Source organism: Penicillium taxi (genome assembly GCF_028828555.1).
Source record: "Penicillium taxi strain IBT 34144 chromosome Unknown utg000005l_segment0_segment0, whole genome shotgun sequence".
NCBI lineage: Eukaryota > Fungi > Ascomycota > Eurotiomycetes > Eurotiales > Aspergillaceae > Penicillium > Penicillium taxi.
Window position 1 is genome coordinate 1,439,165 of NW_026643207.1, and position 19,962 is coordinate 1,459,126.

At 45.5% G+C, this 19,962-nt stretch overlaps 5 protein-coding genes across 5 annotated transcripts; 3 read left to right on the plus strand and 2 right to left on the minus strand.

The window, feature by feature from the left end:
• Positions 1 to 119: 119 nt before the first annotated feature.
• On the plus strand, positions 120 to 1,079 carry N7495_007880 (uncharacterized protein; the record flags this gene model as incomplete). Its single annotated transcript, XM_057210531.1, has 2 exons — positions 120 to 345; positions 415 to 1,079. The coding sequence occupies 2 exons, from the start codon at positions 120 to 122 to the stop codon at positions 1,077 to 1,079; spliced, it is 891 nt and encodes a 296-aa protein (XP_057060074.1).
• A 400-nt stretch (positions 1,080 to 1,479) lies between these two features.
• Positions 1,480 to 2,462, minus strand: N7495_007881 (RTA1 domain-containing protein; the record flags this gene model as incomplete). Its single annotated transcript, XM_057210532.1, has 3 exons — positions 1,480 to 2,054; positions 2,120 to 2,212; positions 2,267 to 2,462. The coding sequence occupies 3 exons, from the start codon at positions 2,460 to 2,462 to the stop codon at positions 1,480 to 1,482; spliced, it is 864 nt and encodes a 287-aa protein (XP_057060075.1).
• Positions 2,463 to 13,091: 10,629 nt separating this feature from the next.
• On the plus strand, positions 13,092 to 15,680 carry N7495_007882 (40S ribosomal eS7 domain-containing protein; the record flags this gene model as incomplete). Its single annotated transcript, XM_057210533.1, has 7 exons — positions 13,092 to 13,175; positions 13,237 to 13,300; positions 13,540 to 14,151; positions 14,451 to 14,478; positions 14,540 to 14,816; positions 15,138 to 15,220; positions 15,317 to 15,680. 7 exons carry the CDS (start codon positions 13,092 to 13,094, stop codon positions 15,678 to 15,680), a joined length of 1,512 nt encoding a protein of 503 aa, XP_057060076.1.
• A 533-nt stretch (positions 15,681 to 16,213) lies between these two features.
• Positions 16,214 to 18,113, minus strand: N7495_007883 (putative dynactin Arp1 p62 subunit RO2; the record flags this gene model as incomplete). Its single annotated transcript, XM_057210534.1, has 2 exons — positions 16,214 to 17,681; positions 17,740 to 18,113. 2 exons carry the CDS (start codon positions 18,111 to 18,113, stop codon positions 16,214 to 16,216), a joined length of 1,842 nt encoding a protein of 613 aa, XP_057060077.1.
• A 552-nt stretch (positions 18,114 to 18,665) lies between these two features.
• N7495_007884 (uncharacterized protein) lies at positions 18,666 to 19,815 on the plus strand (the record flags this gene model as incomplete). Its single annotated transcript, XM_057210535.1, has 2 exons — positions 18,666 to 18,893; positions 18,973 to 19,815. 2 exons carry the CDS (start codon positions 18,666 to 18,668, stop codon positions 19,813 to 19,815), a joined length of 1,071 nt encoding a protein of 356 aa, XP_057060078.1.
• Between the last annotated feature and the right edge of the window lie 147 nt (positions 19,816 to 19,962).

Consider the following 19,962-nt stretch of genomic DNA (forward strand, 5'->3'; position numbering starts at 1 on the left):
AGAAAGGGCTCTTGCCTTCCAGATCAATTATCTCTCCTTTTCTCGACTCAATTTCTCTCCTTCACATCTATCCTCACCTTTGCTTCAGCCCCACCCCTTAACTCTCCTCAAACTTAACAATGTCTCTGTCAGGGACCCTCGCGCGCAGCCCCTCACCCGTGCGCTTTTGCCTCGCTGTTTTGAGCAGCTTGGTCTTAAGCTCGGCTCTGTTTACCTTTTCTTCTAGCCTTGTCGGCAATCACATTGGTCACGTTAGCAAACATCTTGAAGAATGGTGGGAAGTGGCAGGTTTACTGGCATGGCGCGTTGCGGAGGTCGGTCTGGCTTGGGTACTAGGATTTGACGGTAGGTGCAGTCCTCCATACTTCAATCAGATTATTTTCACATTTACATGATGCTAATTTATACGCGCAGGCTTCGATGTCGCGTCATTCGTATACCTTACTCACCTACCCACCAATGTGCTCTTATCGGCATTCTACGATATACGCCCAACAGCGGTATTGCTTTCGTCTGCTATTACAATTATATCGACGGCGATTCCGTTTGCCTTGTTGCGCCAACCATGGCCTGCTCATAAAATGTCCGGTGCATCCCCCGCAGTTGCCAACCGCGCCATCCTACAAGACATTGGCACTACAATCTCCACCACTCTCACTGCGACTTCCATCTACACTGTCATTCTCTTCGCCAGTTTCGCGACATGGCTCCCAACTCATCTTGTTCTACACTTTGGGACAATTGTGGATATCAGCATTGTGCATGAAGGGTCTGCCAGCATTCGCGCTCTCCTCATACCATTGGTCCTAGCAGGCTTTGCTACTCGCGACTTCTTGTTCGTTAGCTCCGCTGCCCACTCGGCTACTGAGAAGACAGCACCAAAAGGTCGGATATTAATTTCTCGCATCGTCCCTCTCGCAACTGGGGTACTGCTCACTACAATTGTGCAACTGGCAGGTACAATCAAAAATGTTTCTGTCGAGGGTGCGGCCGGCTTGGGTGCGCTTTTTGCGCTTTCAACATTGGTTGCAGGTGCTGCCTTTGGCTGGATTGAAGCAGTTGAAACCCTTGAAAAGTGATATCGAATATGCCCTGTACAGAAGGTGGTGAGGACTGATGTGTAATTCCAGTTGATGCTTGGTTTTTAGTCCTCTGTTCATGTGGTCGTCTTTTTCAGTGCACATTACTTCGGTCTACCTTGTCTTCTTATAATTATCATGTTCTAACTCAAGGGGCCGCTTGATACGATTTCTCGAACAGATACTAGACTCGGCTCAATTAAAATTCTATATTCATTATAGCTTAAGAACCCAATATCTGTCTATCTGCAACAACCGGATATTGAATTATCAATAAAAATTAAACAACAGGGAATATACAACACCATATCAAACGGGGCACCAATCATTCGCCATGCGCTAGGAAAAACAGAGATAATAAGATGTTGAGGCGGTAAGAATGCCAGATTAGATAGCGAGATCAAGATTGAGCCATATCCATTTCATCCGTATTGTGCATGATCTTACTCTTAGGGATCAGCCAGCCAGGATTCAGAAAATTGAAGACAGCCACAGCAAGAATCATCATAGCACCATCGAGTCCAATAAAATAACTCTCATGGGTAATCAAGAAACCGGACCAACCCTCTGAAAGCTCAACAGTACGATAGATACTTCGAACATAGATGCAGAGCACAGAGAAAGTCGTAGCGGCGAAAAGCGCATAGGACTTCTTATCCAATTGATTCCAGAGGCCGCGGCGCATGCAACGGCGAGTGAAGTCCAAAGCGCAAATGACGAAGACACTGATGGAGAAAAGCTGGAAGACGATACCAGCAACCATGATATGCGTGCCTGGCGCGGTGTTTCCGTTAACTGCTGTTGCTTGGACGGAGGCGATACCGCCGCCAATAGCTTGGATGACGAGTGAGAGGATGTCGCAGGTGCAGAAGATCCAGAGGTATAGGGATGGACTGAGTAAGGAGGATTCTGGGCCTAGAATTTGGATGAAGCGACCTAGGATCACGTAGATGCCTGCTGTGAAGAAGGTTGGAGCTAGATTTAGGGTTAGCAAGACCCTTGTTGATAGAAATGTTTTTATGGTTCGGATCATGACATACCGATGATCAGGGTGGAAATTTGCATTAAGAATGCTGTTGTATTATATGGGCAACTAGATGACCAGGCTCTTCCAGCCCATCCAATCAATTCCACTACCATATATTAGTAAAAGTACTGTAGTCCAATCCTTCGTGCGAAGTACTTACCCATCGCACCAATGCTGAAAACACTGGCCCACCATGTTCGCGTCCAACAAAGTTGAACAGTGTGGATGATCATCGACAGTCCGAAGAGCACACAGAAGGCGATACCAGCTCCCCGTGATGGAACATAGTTATAATCAGTGTTGATACCCGGGATGATGGCTTGACAGCCTTCGTATATACTTTGGTTGTACGACATGGAGAATCTCACGACCAAGAAGACATATACCAAACGAAATTAACGCGTGTTCGAAAGGTGGATTGAGCAGTGGAGATAGAGAAGCCGGTAATGCCGTAGACTAGAAGATATAAGGAGTAAGTGCGTTGATAAGGGCGAGGTACGATATATGAACCTCAAAAAGAAAGTATTTGAATTAGAGGACGAGGTTCAAAATATAAGAGAAATAGAAAACAGGTACCACGGCTAAGATTAAATAAGACCGTTGATAGTTCACAATCGTCCTCTAGTTATGGGCTGAGAAACCGAACGCTAAAAAGGGCTAGTTACCTGACTAGTCGATTGCTCCGTTTGAACGATATCTTTGTTGAACCATCCAAAGCTATTTAGTGGAGGAACCCGAATTCCTATAAAGTAACAAGTGTGTGTAATCCGCCCTATAAGAAGTGACATGCAAGCGAATTGTGTGAAAACCGCCTAGATCTGATATAAATTCCCTTCCGCCGGAGAAATCCGCTAGTTAATACCAAATTTGTACATTTTGATCTCGCAAGGTCCTCCATTTCAGGTTTAGCGTCGGTGGAGGTGGGGTATACCAAAGTTATGAATTAATAAGAACTGATACTTGGTTTGGTTCGGCGTCTCTGAACATTCCGAATTCCGGTCTAATATACAACTTTTACATGATTGCCAGAGCTGAGAATTTGTTCGCTTTGACTCCTTGACTCCTCTGTGACTCGTTCGGTTGTTGGCACTTGAAACTTCCGTAAAGCAAAATTCCCTACTAACACCGTATATGGTCTTTTTGACTGTGCTGACTTGCAGGAGATCGGGCGTCGCTGCTCGGGTTGTTTGAATTTGATTAAAGCTTCAGCTGAAGGTCATAACTGGAGTCTATTCAGTATTATTTCGAAAGGAAATGGAGGGTACATGAGGCGTCATTAAGAGCTAGCTGTGAGAAGCCTAGGTATGATTCTGAGTATCATTCCTACCTAAGGTTTTCGAGTTCTCGACCGGGCCTTTCAAAATCTGAAACCTAAGTATCTACATATGTAACACATACTAATGATAAATGCATATCAGTGTGGCTTTAAATGTTGGAACTTTGAAATTTTTATTCTGCTGTATACACCTCGGACCAAAAAGCTGTTTCTTGGAAACAAAACACATGGGGAATGTGTAAGCTAAAGGGATCGGATATCGTCAAGCCGAGTTTCCAACATGCACGTCAGCCATTATAGAAACTATTTCAGCCGGGAACTGGGTAAGCGAAGCCTAGCTTTCGAGATCGCATGATGAATCTTAATAGGCGACATCCGGTCAGAAGTTAGCCATCGTCTCACGTTCAATAACTTTGGAGCCTTCCCCGGAAGCTTGAGGCTGTCCCCGATCTTAATGGTCCCCTAAGTTTAGCAAAAGGCTTCGGCCCTGATGTGTTCGTCTAGATATGCCCGGAAAGTTACACGTACAGTTATGAGTTCACGAACTTGTGGAACATGAACAATTTAAGAAGTCATCACCCCGAAGTTGTCTTGGTGAATTGAATCCTAGTTCGGAGTACGTATTACTTATGAGTTGTCCAGGCCTACAGTGATGTCAGATGGTGTGTATACCTAGTCAAAATCAAAATGCTGACTCACTAATAGACATCTGTCATATAAACACGCGGCTAGCCAAGATGTATCCTTGGATGAGCAAGCCATGACGCTATTATTGGAAGTCTAGAATATTCCAGGCCCTGGAGGTTGACTAGACTTCCAAGGCTTGAAAACAGGCCTCCCGAGGTCAAAGTGAACCTTAACGTATCGTACTTAGGTCCCAAATCTCTTACTACAGTTCTATTGATTATGTATAAGCTTTAGCCCATCAACTGCCAGTATACACTAGCTATCAAATAGCTAAGGCAGAACTTTGTGATACTGATAAATGATGTTGCAGTGAAGTGTCAAATGTTCTGGATTATATTTAGGTGGAGTCTGTAGTCTCTCTTCAGGGTTTTCCTCCACAAGTTTCCACATACTAGTTCTTCTTTTCAGCTTGAGCCAGTAATCTCCGAAAGCCTTGAATCACTTGTAGCTTGTCAGATGATATATATATATATACATTAAAATGTCATATGGATGATGAAACGAGAATTATATTAATGTTGGAGCAGGCTGCGATGGATAAGATATATCTCATATCTGCCTGCTGGTTACTTTCTGTCCATTCGAAGCAGGTTTGTGAACTAAGCCTCCAGGGCTCCATTAATAACCTAGGTAGTTATGTTCTCAAATATTACCTATATAGTGGTGCTCGATGAAGATAAACTTCAAGAAGAGGACCTTGTCTAGGAAAACTGCCCCTTGTAACTAAGCACCCATTAAGAGTTCATTTTAAAGAGTTTGAGCAATGTATGGTTCCAGCCCTGGAGATGGCGGCGATGCTCCCAAGGTTACTACTTACTAAGATATATAGGTACTACATCTATGGATATGTAGGCACTAGTGATAACCTTGGAAGAATAGTGTATATCGACAGCTAAATACCTAGATACCTACTCACTATCTCGTGTAGTGTAACCTTGGAATGTGGTCATAATAAATAATCATTGGAAGTTAAAGAAGGTCTATTACCTGACTAGTTAATTACAAATTAGAAGTGTCTTGCATATACCAACTGGCGTAAACATACTCTGTATGTGGAATAAAGTTTTGACATAGCCCTAGGTACGGAGTATTCCAAATCAATTAAGGTCTATTGCATGTGACAACCTTGGAAATTATTTAGAATCTTGGGACTTTGACATATCATTAGTATTGCTTATTCTGATTGCCACTTCCAAAGTTGGACCAGATGCTGCCCTTTCATCCGTGGGTATATTCCATCGATCAGAAAGCTGCGCTGGTTACGGAACTATCAAGGTACTCGTTCGCTTTCGATTCCCAGATTCTTCATACACGGTATTGAAAACCGACATGATTGCAGTAGCATATGCAAACAAGATAGCACTAACTTCCCTGATACGATTATGTAGTGCAACAAGAAGCAATTATGTCCTGAACAACTTGATGGGAGAGACCCTCGTGTTCATAATAGAAACAGAAAAACTAAGTCCAGCACGAAGAACATGCAAATCACATGAGTACGCCTCCAATATCATTGTGCCCTTAGGCCTTGCATGTAGAACCCGCACCAACCGACACTTCCTGTCAAAGCGAAAGAAGCCATTAACAAAAGTCCCCCACCGCGACAACCGACCTTGCCGAGATAGTAGTCAGGAATCCAGCTAAGGAGTACAGACCCACAAGTTCGCATTTGGTATTTCCAACGATCGGAATCTGGACTACGGCAGTTAATATCTGAAGCGGAACAGGAAGGGGGGTTAGATGCGTAGCTGCCGACGGAATTGGGTAGAAGAGCGCGTTACGGGTATACTCTCCGAGAAATGCCAGAGTCTAGGCATGGCGATTGGGAGGCGAGAGATGGTCTGATCCAGACGGTGGTCAGTTATGATATCTCCAGTGAGACGGCAAGGAGCCTCGGGAGGGCATCCGGCGAACATGTAAGTTTGCTTGCCTTCCCGAGAATAGAGCGGGAAGAGATTGTTTGATCAGAAAAACAAATCATATAAGTTTGAAATGGAAAGACTGTTTGATCGAGATCTTGAGCTGTCTTATTTCAACCTAAGTCAAATCAGGAGGGCTCGATCTGCTCGAAATGTGATGTAACAAGTTCGCATTTAGATCAGATATGCCGTTCAGGAAGTAGGATACACAGTACATTAAGTACAAATCATTAAGTACAAATCATTAAGTACAAATGTATGGATCTCTTATCTTACATAGTACTCCGTGCTGTGTAGTGATGTGTGATGTTTTGTCATTTCACTTCAAATTCTTCAAATTCTGCACAAGTACTGTAATCAATCTCTGCAGTTCTCAACGAAGATCAGTGAGTCGGTATTGGTCGCCACGACGGGAAGAATGATTATGATGCGTCAACTAGCCTATGTCAGATTCGACAGCCTGCATCTCGCATCTCGCATGCATCTTGCAGCTTGCAGCTGGGTAGAATCCGTCTCCCCGCGCCCCTAATTCCCCACCTCTAAGGTTGGTGGATCATCTTTCAAGTCAAACGCGACTGCTTCACTTGATAGAGAACTGGCGATCGGGAAGAAGATCGGAAACCTACCTTTGAGGATGCTCACGTCGACTAGATCTGTGTGAACCTTGGAAGATACCTAGGGATAAGGGAATGTCTAAGGCTACACACAGTATTGAGTGTAGCCAGAGCCCTGGAGGTTCCTAGCCCTGCCTAGGTGATCTTTGAATTTTCTAAGCTTGTTATAATGCATGAAGCAAGACATGGATGAAGTAGATCCAGTAGATCCATTAAAGCCTCAACGCCGCATGATTTGCAAGGGGGCAAATCCAGGTACTGATACATATCAAAGTGGCTTGAAGAGCAAATCCCGAGAGGTCTCTCCCTTTTCCTAATATGACGTCTAGGGGGATTCACCCAGCCTCTTGATTTACTCTAATGTCTATATTTTAACTCCAAGGCATGCAATGAGAAAAAAAGATAAGACTCCTGTATGAGTTGGCGCTGAAAACATTAACGGGTGGGTATAGCGGAAGTTGACGGAGAAGCCGATAGGCCGCTAAGAATACACATCTCGGTACACATTGTGGATCCTCGATGGCAAGTGTTCACATTGTACTGTGTATGGCTCGATCCATTTGCCAAGGGTAAAATAAAAAAGAATGTTTCGTTATGTTAGACTGTAATCCAGGTTCAGGGGGGAATGTACGCCGTAAAAACGTAAATCCAAAGGGGAGGACGATCAAAGACCCGACAGGTTGGATTTACGGGCCGTGGATTATCGGGCGATCCCTTATCTGTCGTTGTCTTCATTTTTGCTCATTTCTTTTTATTCCTGTTGCCTGTCACCTGCGAGTTTGTTGGGCCGGGCATCGATCATTGAAGCTGTCATCCAAGAAATACTCCACTTGTAAGCAACCCACCAAGCAATCCACAAATATGGATGGATGCTTCCCGGGTGGTTCCAAGGTTCGTGGGATGTATCGGAATGGGGTTCCGACGTTCTTCTGAAGAAGGTAAAGTGGTGGTATATACAAACTTCGTAGAGAATATAATTCTCCTAGACTACACAATTCTCCGGACTTACCGACTCGTACCTATGTATTCTGAAGATATCAGGGCTCCACTGATGGCCTCATTCGGAGTCGTGTCCGTACGACAGAATACCCAACAAAACTCCACCTTAATTTATTCCAGAAGCCTTCCAAAGTTCTTTTTGATGGAGCCCTCAATTTCAAGTTAAAAATCAAGATCATCCGGCTTTACTTCCGCGCGACCCTAGCATAAAGCCAAATTCAATTAGAATGAAGTACGGAGTATATTGATACAATTTGAAATCATAAAATTTCCCTATAGGCCTTTTTGGAATTAAATTATATAGGTGTGGAATCTAGAGGGATCTAAAAGGTAAAAAGGTCTAAAAGAATCTGGAATTTGGATTATGTCAAACAATGAAATCATAAAAATAAACGGCGCCACAATTGGGGGAGATTGACACATCGATCGCCCGTTACCACAAAGAAAGTATAGCGTTGAACTAGGATATCCCCCTGCTTGAAATCTATGCTGCAAGGTATCTGACTCAGAAGATCTTTTTCTTTTTCCCTTTTTTTTTTATATGTTAATGCTGTTTTTGTTCCGATCTTTGGCCCCTGTTCCCTGCGGGCGCCACACGGTAGGCTTTGCATGGCATATGCAGGAGTAAGTACTAAGTACGGAGTATAGAAGTGTTGGCATTGACTTACTACCTTCCTAGGTAGGTGTAACTAGTACTTAGTAACTAGCCGCCTAAGAAGTAGGTCTGGTAGAAGAGAAATAGTTCATGCTAAACCTTGTTCACGAACTAATGCATCAAGCCGAAGTCTGGAGACTCAGGAACACGTAGTTAGCAACCTTGGAATCTGTGGCGATAGGATCGTCAGGTGAAATAAAACCTAGTTTAACTATATTGGAACCATTATACCAATACCTAGGTTCTCCCAATGTATCGGGGAAACCGGAATAAATTGGAGTGTTTCAGACCTGTAGTTAGCGCAATGAGTAGTTAGCTTAGCTTAGCGTGATGAAGTCCAAGTCTTTCATCAATAAGCCGATGACCTGGTATGGGTCTGAAGAGTACTCCTATTTGAATCCTTTCATCCTTTCTGATTTTGACACGCAGATTGTCAATTGAAACTAGCCTCTCTTTAGAGGTACTGAACACATCACTCTATCTTGTACAAGGTCATCTTCTTCCCGACACGGGTCACTAATGCACGGTAAATACCAGGCTCCCGTCTTTATGACCCACAAGAGGATCATTCCTGTCTTTAAAGCCCCGGTACCAATCAGGTTGGATAGAAAATATGGAGATGACAACAGGAGACAGAGGGACACACTCCGGGACTAAAAAAAATCCTCTACCTGACTTTATCCGCCCGAAGTTTCGCTAACGTCAACGGTTTATATATACGGAACATCATTAGTCCACCAGTATACTACATAATTCCTGAACCATTGAACTGGTTACTGGAACCGGGCTGAAACATGTTTGAATTGTAAGGGGCTAAATTGAGCCTTTGAAAGGATTGTCTAGCTTGATTTTCCATGTAAAAGGGGTGAAGTCGGAGAAATGACAAGTGAAGCCAGGTGGCAAAGGTTGACGCAAGAAAGTTGCTTCACCATACAGAGTAATAGATTATAGACTGGGGGTGGAGCACGGGGATACAGAATAAGTTTCGGTTTTAGGGGTGAAATACAGAAAATAAAGGAATTCCAGAATATTTAGAGAATTTCCGGTGGATATTAGGGACCCAACCCCCGGGGAGACTAGAAAGGCTAGAAGGTGAAAAGAATGTTTACACGTAACCGAGACCGGCAGAAGTCTGATTTTGACTTCGATTCGTATGGGGCTTAGGCCCACCCCCTATGATGGGGCTGTAAGAAGTTGTGTATTCTACGAACATCATACTGTGATCGATCGAAGATACATGGAGAAAGAGAACGTGGAATGGAAGACGGTTCGGCATAATATGACACAAATGGTAGGTGTCAGATCTATTGGCCCAGCTTGAACATGTTTCTCGTGATGAGACGGGGCTAAAATGGTAAAAGGCCTTGGGGAAAGCTGATTTGCTGACGAAAAGTTCCCGAGACTAGAAGCTAGAAAGGGTTCATTCAAGTGAATGTCGACGTTGATTGCACGGAAGACTACCTTGAAGGTTGAACATCTGGTCTTGATTGACTAAATTGGAATTAACAGGAACGAACCTATGGAGTATATCCGTAGTGAGCTTAGGAAGAGGAGTTAGGAATAAACTATCCCGGAGTCATATGTTAGGTCATCATACCCCCCCCCCCCCCCCCCCCATCCTCTAGGTCAGTACCGAGTGTGAGTTACTTGACATCATCATGGGTTTAGACTTGTACTTTCTAGTCCATATGAGAGAGGAAGGTCCTCAGTCTACTCCGCATACAGTAGGTAGATATGATCCATCCGAGTCTAAGTGTACTCTAAAAGTCCCGAGGTCCCTATGTCTGGTAAATCCATGTTCTCGGATGGATCCGTTTGTTCCTGAGGCTGTTACCGTCTACTCCACTCATGCAGGCTTCGCCCGGAGATTTGGTTCCTGGCTTTTTGTTTCCCCTGAAAGTGGAGTTGTATACTGTATCAAATCGAGCTGTGTATTTCCATCTGTAGGTACTTTTGTATCTGATGCTGAAAAGTGACAAGTTGGATTTGAATAGATTAATTCACAGATCTATTGGATCTGAATGTATGTGATGAAGACGTTGTAACATACATGTGTAGACAGGGGCTGATTACCCTGTTCCCCGGGGGCTAAAGACGGGAGGGAAAGCCGCTACAACAACCACAAATATGGATCCTTGTAAGTTACCGTATATTTCGATTAGGTATTTTGTATTTATTTTTTAAATTGGTTTTTAAGATATTTTTTAGATTTAGGCATTTTGTGTTTGACTTAGCTCTATAATCATTTAATCCTTTTTTCATTTATTTGATTTTTATTTTTGCTATTCCATTTTAATTTTGGGTTTACTCACTATATCTAACCAATATTCCCCCTTAGGCTTGTATTTATTAGAACATATCTCTCCTCGACATACCTTCAATTCTCAGCCCTTTCAAGTTCTTCTCCTCGTTCCTCCCTTTCTTCTCTCTTCAATCCGGATCTACCGGACCAAACTTCCGCACTTTTCTCCTTTCTAGGGTTCTTCTCCCTTGCCGAACTAAGCCTATCCCTTCTGCCGTTATTTCTGGTTCAGATCGCAATTTTTATGGACCTGATTCTACAGCCAACCTCAGTCTTATCAGTTTGAATCTTTTGGCTTTTTAAACTTGTGGATTTCAAATAAAAAGCAACCTTGCAACCTCCGATTCCAAAAACGAACCTGTCAAATCGAATCCTTTGTCCTGTCTTCAACATTCCTGCCCTAATCTGCTGGCGTCCGCACTGTCCTAGTGGTCATCTTTAAAAAGCTGCTCTTCCGATCTTGACTGCAGTTGGACCCATCGTCTTCCGTCCATCCTTGACTAGACAATCCTGGCCTTTTCCAATTTTCGATTTTCGAATTTTTTTTTTTTTTTTGCTACTGGGGTTGGATTTGGAAAGTTTGCCTTGAGCTCATTTTCTCAAAATAACTATATAATGATCCATTCGTCGTCTTCATCTGGTCAGTTTTTCTCATCCAAGGGTTCAATTGCACATACAACAACGCAATCACCTTACTCCATCTTTTTTGCTCTTGTCCTAACATGACTTCCTCAAAAGATCTTAACATGATCCTTCAAGATCTTTCGGCCTTCAACATGGGACGAGGAGCCTATGACACAACTGGTGTCAAGAAGCCTGGCGCTCCTCCACCTCCTCCCAAATAATTGATGATACCCTTTATCCGCATACTTGTCAGCGATACTTTGCCTGGTACCAATGGTTGCTGGGGGTTTGACGTCTACACACTCGGAGTTTTGCGCACGTTTTTTATCTCTTTATTTCGGTATGCTTTACCCTAAGCCTCGTTTTGGGCATCAAAACTAACAGTCCCTAGACAGTTGTATCACCATTTTGGCACCCTTTTTGCCTATCTGTCATAATCTCGCTTTGTTTTTTCTGTCAACGACAATGAGCTCGACTTATACCCTTTTATAATCCTTTTCTGTATCGGTCTCGGATTTCAGCGACAACTTCGATTTCCTCCAGACTTCGGCATATGTACCATTCCTAATCTCGACATCCCACCTTATGATTTTAATCCGACATACACTCATCTACTTCCACCTGACACGACTACTGGGACAATCATCTTTTAATCTCTCAAAAGTGTTGCTTTTTCTTTTCTTTCTCGATTTCTCACCAACTCTTCATCTCTGGTTATCTGGCTCTCTCTGTTTTCTTATTTTCTTTTTTTACACGGCGTTATGGCATAGACGGAACGGAATTTTTTGCATGAGCATGGACTGATACTACAAGAACATCTTCCGACCTCATGGTCAATATTAGCACGTTTGCTAATTTCTATTTTGGGACTTGAGTTCTTCCTGTGTATTTGTATGTATGTACCTGTTTGTATCATACCTTTTTGCGCCATCAAATGAGAAGCGCCTGGTTTTAATACTTGTCACTTTTTCCACTCTTTGCCTTCGGTCTAGACCCTGACCCTTGTTCATTGAGGTTTAGGTTTAGGTTCGTTGAGGTTCATTGGAAAAAGTAATTATGCCAACACTGAATCTCCGAGACTTGTCGGGCAGATTTGCTTAGAGACTAATGCCGATCCAGGAACCGCCGGTCTGGTTTTTGATGGTCCTGCCAATGCATCGGTAGATCCCGAGCCTGACTAGGGCTTCACTGGGGCACTGGCGCCCGAGATCAATTTGCATAATCGGGCACTACCTAAATAGTACCTTTGCGCAGGAACAAGGTTTGGAATATAAGCACTGCTTTTGATTAGATTCTGCGATTTGTATTATAACTCTCGATACGGATACGACGTAAGATTACTTAGGTATATCTTTAATGGTTTTTCCTTTAAAACTGATTGACAGTACGGTCCTATAAGAACATGGGAGTATACGATACATTGGATAATGATTCGTAACTTTTGGAAAAGGGGAAAAGGCTAGAATCAGATACTAGATGGCTAGCCTAACCGTTCAGCATATGAAATTCTAAATGAGAACAAAGTCAATAAACATTCATATTCTAATCTTCCTATGTTCTTCCTCTATGTACTTCGCAATCCCGTGACTCCGGATATGTTGTTTGGCGCTAAACTACATTCGGGAACAACATCATCGACCACGAACCCCAGCACTTCCGTTGCATTGCGACCCTCTTGACATCTTTTTTTCTACATCACGCCCATCACGAGAACCCCACATCATATATTTCGATCTAAACTTCTGTCTTACAAGCCCCAAGACAGTTGACCCAAATACTAGTCTCAGCTGATTTTGCCAGCTCAGCCTTCTGCCTGATCGTAAATTATTTGACAGGCGTCGCCTGCTGCACGACGGCCTAACGAGCTATCTTTCTCTATTGCCTCATCCCAGCTCCCTAGGTCTCAGCCATGTCCGACCAGGTTAATTCAAACGCTCCGAAGCCGAGCAGCAGTGTCAAGCTCGTGTTGTTGGGAGAGGCTGCTGTGGGCAAGGTACATTCGTCCTTCCACCATGTTGCGAATCTGTAGCTGATATTATTCTCTTCGCTTATAGTCTTCTCTTGTCCTTCGATTTGTCAACAATGATTTCCAGGAGAATAAAGAACCCACTATTGGCGGTAAGCATTAACATATCCCCCCTCCCCACCCTCTTCAATCGCCCGAGCGCCCCCGATAAATTAGTACTACCTTGCTCCGTATTTTGCTGGACAAACCACCCTTGAAGTGAGAGTCGAGTACTATTTTGGGGCAATCCATCCAGATGAGACATCATCCTTCAGCCCCCTACCCCTATATGCCATAATAATTCTACCTACCAAAATACTATATGAAACAATACGCTAACGTCACAATACAGCTGCTTTTTTGACACAGAAATGCTCGCTTCCTACGCGTACAATCAAGTTTGAGATTTGGGATACGGCCGGCCAAGAGCGCTTTGCGTCGCTTGCCCCGATGTACTACCGTAATGCGCAAGCCGCACTTGTGGTTTACGATGTCACCAAGCCTTCCTCGCTTATTAAGGCGAAGCACTGGGTAGCTGAGCTCCAGCGCCAGGCAAGTCCCGGTATTGTCATCGCTCTCGTCGGTAATAAGCTGGACTTGACCAACAGCGGTGATGCCTCTGGTCCCGCTTCTGAAGGAGAACCCGAGTCGGCTGGACCCGACGGGGACGAGGCAGTCGGCGAGGAAAATGAGGAGCAAGATTCTGGCGATGCGCGCAAGGTTTCGACCCGCGAAGCAACCTCATATGCGGAAGAGGAGGGCCTGTTGTTCTTCGAGACTAGTGCGAAAACTGGAACTAATGTGGTAGATGTCTTTACTGCCATTGCGAATGCCATACCAGAGAGCAGCCTGAAGACTGGCCGGGGTGCCGCAGGTGCTGGTCAATCTGCACTAGGAAGCCGCTCTGCAGAGGACTCTCGAGTGAATCTGGGCGATCGTAATGCTGCGACAGCCAAGGAGGGCTGTGCCTGTTAACTCGCAATGCTTTTAATGTTTTTGGTCTTGATACTCAATTACCTTGCGACTTGCACGGGCACAGGCGTTTCCCCTATTACTGTTCTTATCATTGTGCCTCTTGTATTGAGTTACCCATGGCAATACAGGCCTTTTATGAGTTTTTTGTCCCATTGTGCCATATTACATTCCATCCATACAGCTCAATTTAGAATCCTGCTCAGAAAAAAGTTTAGAAATACCAAGTAACTATTAGTACTCGAAAGGCATTCCTGGTGGCATATGGAATAAGCTAACTGAACTCCGTAGTATGGGGTATATATTCGGCCAATCAAAGGTAAGCTAGTCACGGGACAACCCAGCCCTAAGCTAAACCTAAAATGAAAACGCTGACTCAGGAAGACCCACTTTTATTACCCAAGCGAAGCCCACAGCAAATTCACATCTGGTTCTCGAGATCACCTCCCCTCCGCCGACCACCTCAACCAGCACTACCGCAGCACCTCGTCGCTCGCAATCATGGCTGCCATCAACAAGATTGCTCTCAACTCGCCCTCCCGGCAGAGCCCCTCCGAGCTCGAGAACGCGATTGCCGGCGCTCTTTTCGACCTCGAGAGCAACACACAGGACCTCAAGGCCAACCTGCGCCCCTTGCAGTTCGTCTCTGCCCGTGAGGTAAGAATCGCAATTATTCCGCTATCGAAATCTTCGGTGAATCGCGTCGACTATGCTTTCTTTTGGTGTCATCGGAACGGAAGAGGTGGAATTTATGATTTGTGGATATTGTGGACAAGTCTCAACACTTTGCCACTCCTATCGCAGCACATCTCATAGTTGTAGCACATGTAATGTGGTACATTGAAAGGGATCAACTCAACAAGAAGCATCGTCAACGTCAATTCCGGAGGATATCGATTTTTTTTTCCACCTGGAACTTTTGTGCGCAGGCTCTTGATTTGAAGAACTCATGGTCTAACATTTATTATTGTACGATAGGTTGAGGTCGGCCACGGCAAGAAGGCCATCGTTATCTTCGTCCCTGTCCCTCTCCTCCAGGGCTTCCACAAGATCCAGCAGCGGTAAGATTCGCCATTCAAAGCACCGGCTTCAGTCCTGCGCCATTGAAATATGCGGACCGTCCAAGAATGAATCACGGACTAACATATTAACTACAGCCTGACCCGTGAGCTCGAGAAGAAGTTCTCTGACCGCCACGTCCTCTTCGTTGCTCAGCGCCGCATCCTGCCCCGCCCCAAGCGCTCCGTCAACTCCCGCTCCACCCAGACCCAGAAGCGCCCCCGCTCCCGCACTCTGACCGCTGTGCACGAGGCTATCCTCACCGACCTCGTCTACCCGGTTGAGATCGTTGGCAAGCGCATCCGCACCAAGGAAGATGGCAGCAAGACCCTGAAGGTTGTCCTGGACGAGAAGGAGAAGGGCGGTGTCGACCACCGTCTCGATGCCTACGGCGAGGTCTACCGTCGGTTGACGGGCCGTTCCGTCGTGTTCGAGTTCCCCCAGAGCGGCGCCGAGTACTAAATTCTCAGTTGTCTGGTTTTTATGAGGGAAAGGGAATGATGTCGTTGTGTTTATGGGATTACTTGTTTCTAGGCTTTGAAACTCACTAGATTCAAGAGAGAGCATAATGGCTGAAAGAACCAAAAAATGCATTCACGGGTTTTCTTCAATTTATCCTGATATTCCCCTACCATTTTACTCCCTTTTTCATTGATTTGGCTATGGTTCTGGTTCTGGTTTGAGGTAATGAGGCTGAATTCCATCCCGGGTCGCTTTATTCTCCTTTTAATCAGAATGGATGGGATAATACTCTTCCAATTTATCATTTCTGATTTTCAAGGTGCCGTAGCATTTGACGTGGAATTGATATAGATGGAATGGAGCTTAATGATCAAGCTGGACCTGGCTTTTACCTACGTGGCCAGAGGGTGATGGCCCTTCTAGACTCTACACTGATTAATGACTTGTGAAAAGGATAGCATTTGAAAGTAAAAATGTATGTGCAACGACGGGGTATGGAAGAGAGAAAAAGAAGCATATAACAAGATTAAAAATCACAGTGAAGGTACAATCTGACCAACCCCAAGGACCATCCAGTAAGCCAATTCCCTGGAAACCATATTATCTTTCGACGACTTGTCCACATTCTGTTCAAGTTGCGCCTCCGCATCCCACTCCATATGGACAAAGACAGGAATTTCCAAAACATCCTCATCCTGGCGCAGAGTATCATCACCAGCAACCTCGGCACCTTCACCCTCTTCGGACCCAGGTAAAAATCCTGGCACAACCTCCAGCACAACAGTCGTCCAATTGCGGCCCTTGTCCCAGACTTTACCAGCTTCAGCTACCTTCTCATTGGAACGCACTCCGCCACTAGTTATGGGAGCAGAAGCACCCTGCAGCGCCTCGTCCCACACGTCGCTGTTAGCACCGATCTCGAATTGTGGACAGAGCACGGTAACTTTGCTGGCAACACGACCTGGTGTTACAGATGGTGTGGCGAGGGTAATTCGGACTGGATCAAACATGTGGTTCTTCAGCGTGAGAAGAACGAGAATAGGTTTGAGTGGATTTAGCGCATAGAGATCTGGTGGTGGAGGCGAGGGCATAGCCGACGAGGTCGGGAGGGCGAGAGCCCGTAGAGTTGGGAGGGGAACGTAGCTTAGGGCAATAAGACGAATACGGAAACGTGTAGACTGTGGTTTATTCTCGGGTTTCACAAGAATGTGCTTGCAAGACTTGCAGCGCTTGGCACGCTTCGTGCGTAGAAGGACTGGTAGCGGGAGCAGTTCGTCGACGAAGCGCACGTCTGGAGATTGTTCTGCGCGCTGGTTGATCGATGCCACGGCTTCCCAGCCGCCGTCTGGAGAATTGAGTCGCTCGATCACGGCGATGTCGCCGTTTTCGGGGGCTATGCAAAGACCCTCACTGGCTGTGAGGGCCTCGCGCATTACTGGCGGCTTTGATTTGGGTTTTTTGCTACTACCGTAAAGTCCGCTTAGTCTGGATGAGGATGCGTAGAGAGACATCAACCTGTTCAGGGCTCCTGGGGAGGAAAATCCAAAGTCGGATAGTGGATCGCTGGGAGATGTTGATGTTTCTGATATTTGATTGCGGTAGAAGGATTTCAGTGCTGCAAATCGGGCATCTGTATTTGCAGGGCCCATGGCTGGCTCTTCCTTTGTGGCTGGATCTTCACTGTCATCGAGTGCATTGGATTGTTCGTCGACTGAGGCAAGAGTGGATAAGGGTGACTTGAGATCGCCAAAGGTGCGGGACGCCTGCCTCGATCGTGTATCAAAAGTAATTGGAGCGGTTGTATCTGTCATCTTTTGCAACTGGTTACGAATGTTGGTTGGCTTATCGAATTTGATGCCAATATCGAGCGTTGTCCACAGGCAGTACCCGCAGGATAGTACCCACGGCCCTTGCTTGCTGCCATTGCCTACAACATTCTCGATGGAGTTTACAGCTAGTGGAGCGGTGCAGACAGGACAGTTGAAGCAATTTCGGCCGCATCTAGACACTTTTAGCAATCTTCGTCTGCCATAGATAAGGTCAACATTTTGTTACTTACCTATTACCATCACTTTTCACCATGCTGCTCGGGGTCTCAAATAGACAGCTTGGACAATACCAGCTGACGATTTCTTCGGTTATGCATCGAGGGCATTTGATCTGGTGGCAATCCTCGCAGTACAGCAGCTGCTCGGGAGGATAAAGCGAAAAATTGGATCTTGGATATCGGGGATCAAATGTCTGGTCTTCTTCGTCGTCGCTATCATGATCTTGCTCTTTCAGCTCGGGCTTTTCTTCATTGGTATTATATGCCCGCTCGGGGGTCGTTGATTTCCGGGGAGTTTCCCTCGATCTTCGTCTCCTGGCCGGGTCTGGGACTGGAGTATCGGCACAAGGACAGGAGATGTAGGTGTAAGGAAACGGGCGAGACATCTTGTGTTGGGTTGAGGAAGGCGATTAATAAAGTCGCGCTTGATCGGAATGAGGTTTGGTCTGTCAAGTCATGCTTTATCGGCGGCGTTATTCCTTCGATTTATCCCTTCGATATAAGGGTAAATTGATCAGCGACGAGTTTGTCTGGAAGGTAACTTTATGTTATTGTACCTGCGTCGAGTATCAATATGCGCGTGTTCTATCCGCTTGGCGGGCGCTTCACGGGGGTGAGTTCGTGACATGAGAACGTACCACAGACACGAGGCTAACTGGTCTTGACGTCTTCAGTTTTCAATGATCTGAGATTCAAAAGATACCAGGCACATAAGCCCTGGTTAGTGTCCAACAGTGAGCGTGGGGCAATGCACGAACCGGCGCGGAGGTTGAGCTTCGGGGATCCCTCATCAACAATCGACGTCAGAACAAAATTTAAGATCCGATGGCCTTCAATTTCCAACTTTAGCCTCAACCTCACGCCCAACACTCAACAAGAACAATGGCCTAAATATTGACAAAAATTACACACATACACAGTTACTCAATAAATATACCATGATTTCTCTCCACACGACTCGCACCAATCTTCCGCGGCGATGTCTCCCTACGTCGTGGATGGTTCGGACATATGCTAGCCAGACTCCAGGCAATCCCACGATGGAAGTCTTCAATCGGAAGACCAAGCAACTACAAAAGGAGCGCGCAGCCCAAAATGTCGAACAGAGCCGGAGAGTCGACTACTTGAAGGACGAAATGGCAATGCGGTTATGCGATCGGTTGCTGGTAAGAAACTTCTACAAGACAGGGATAGCACCGTCAGATAGGCTAATCGAAGCTCAATACTAACTCTGTTATTGAATAGGATATCAAGCGCAAATTCCCCCATATTCTTGACCTCGGCGCAAACAGTTGCAATATCGCACGAACAATGACAATGCCAGACATCGACTCGGCAGTACCGGAGGGCACATCTACGCCACCACTTGCAGAGCGGATCTCGAAAATTACTTGCGTTGAGAATTCACGGGCACTGCTTCACCGGGATGAAGAGCTCCCCTTCAATAAGGAGATCGATATCCAAAGGGATGTCATTCCAGATATGGAGACGCTACCCTACGAGCCAAATACATTTGACGCTGTGGTATCCTCGCTATCGATGCATTGGATCAATGATCTCCCCGCTTTGCTAAGCCAAGTCAACACAATCTTGAAGCCGGATGCCCCATTTATTGCAGCGATGTTCGGCGGGGACACCTTATTCGAGCTGCGGGGATCATTGCAGCTGGCGGACCAAGAGCGGCGCGGTGGAGTGAGCCCCCATATATCTCCACTAGCGGACGTGAAGGATATCGGAGGCCTACTGAACCGAGCCGGTTTCAAGATGCTGACTGTCGATGTCGAGGATATCGTGGTTGAGTTCCCAGATACTTTTGCTCTGATGAAAGACCTACAGGCTATGGGCGAAAGCAATGCCATTTTGCACCGCGAGGCCGGTCCCTTATCTCGCGATGTACTACTAGCCAACGAGGCTATTTACCGGGCTATGCATATGGAGGACGGTGCGCCAGGCATCCCAGCAACATTCCGGATGATATTTATGATCGGATGGAAGGAGAGTGAAACTCAGAGGCAGCCGCTAGCACGTGGTAGTGCTGATATAAACCTGCAAGATATCCTGGGAGATAGCAATTTCCAAAGGCCGTGAAGAAGAAGATTATGTATAGGACGAAGTTGGGAAGGAATTCCAATATGATTTTTTTAGTATATCAAATGTAAAACCACTACGCTGAGCAAAGAGGAGGATTGTCCACAAAAAGAAAACATGAAATGCAATCGAACCTCTTAAAGAAAA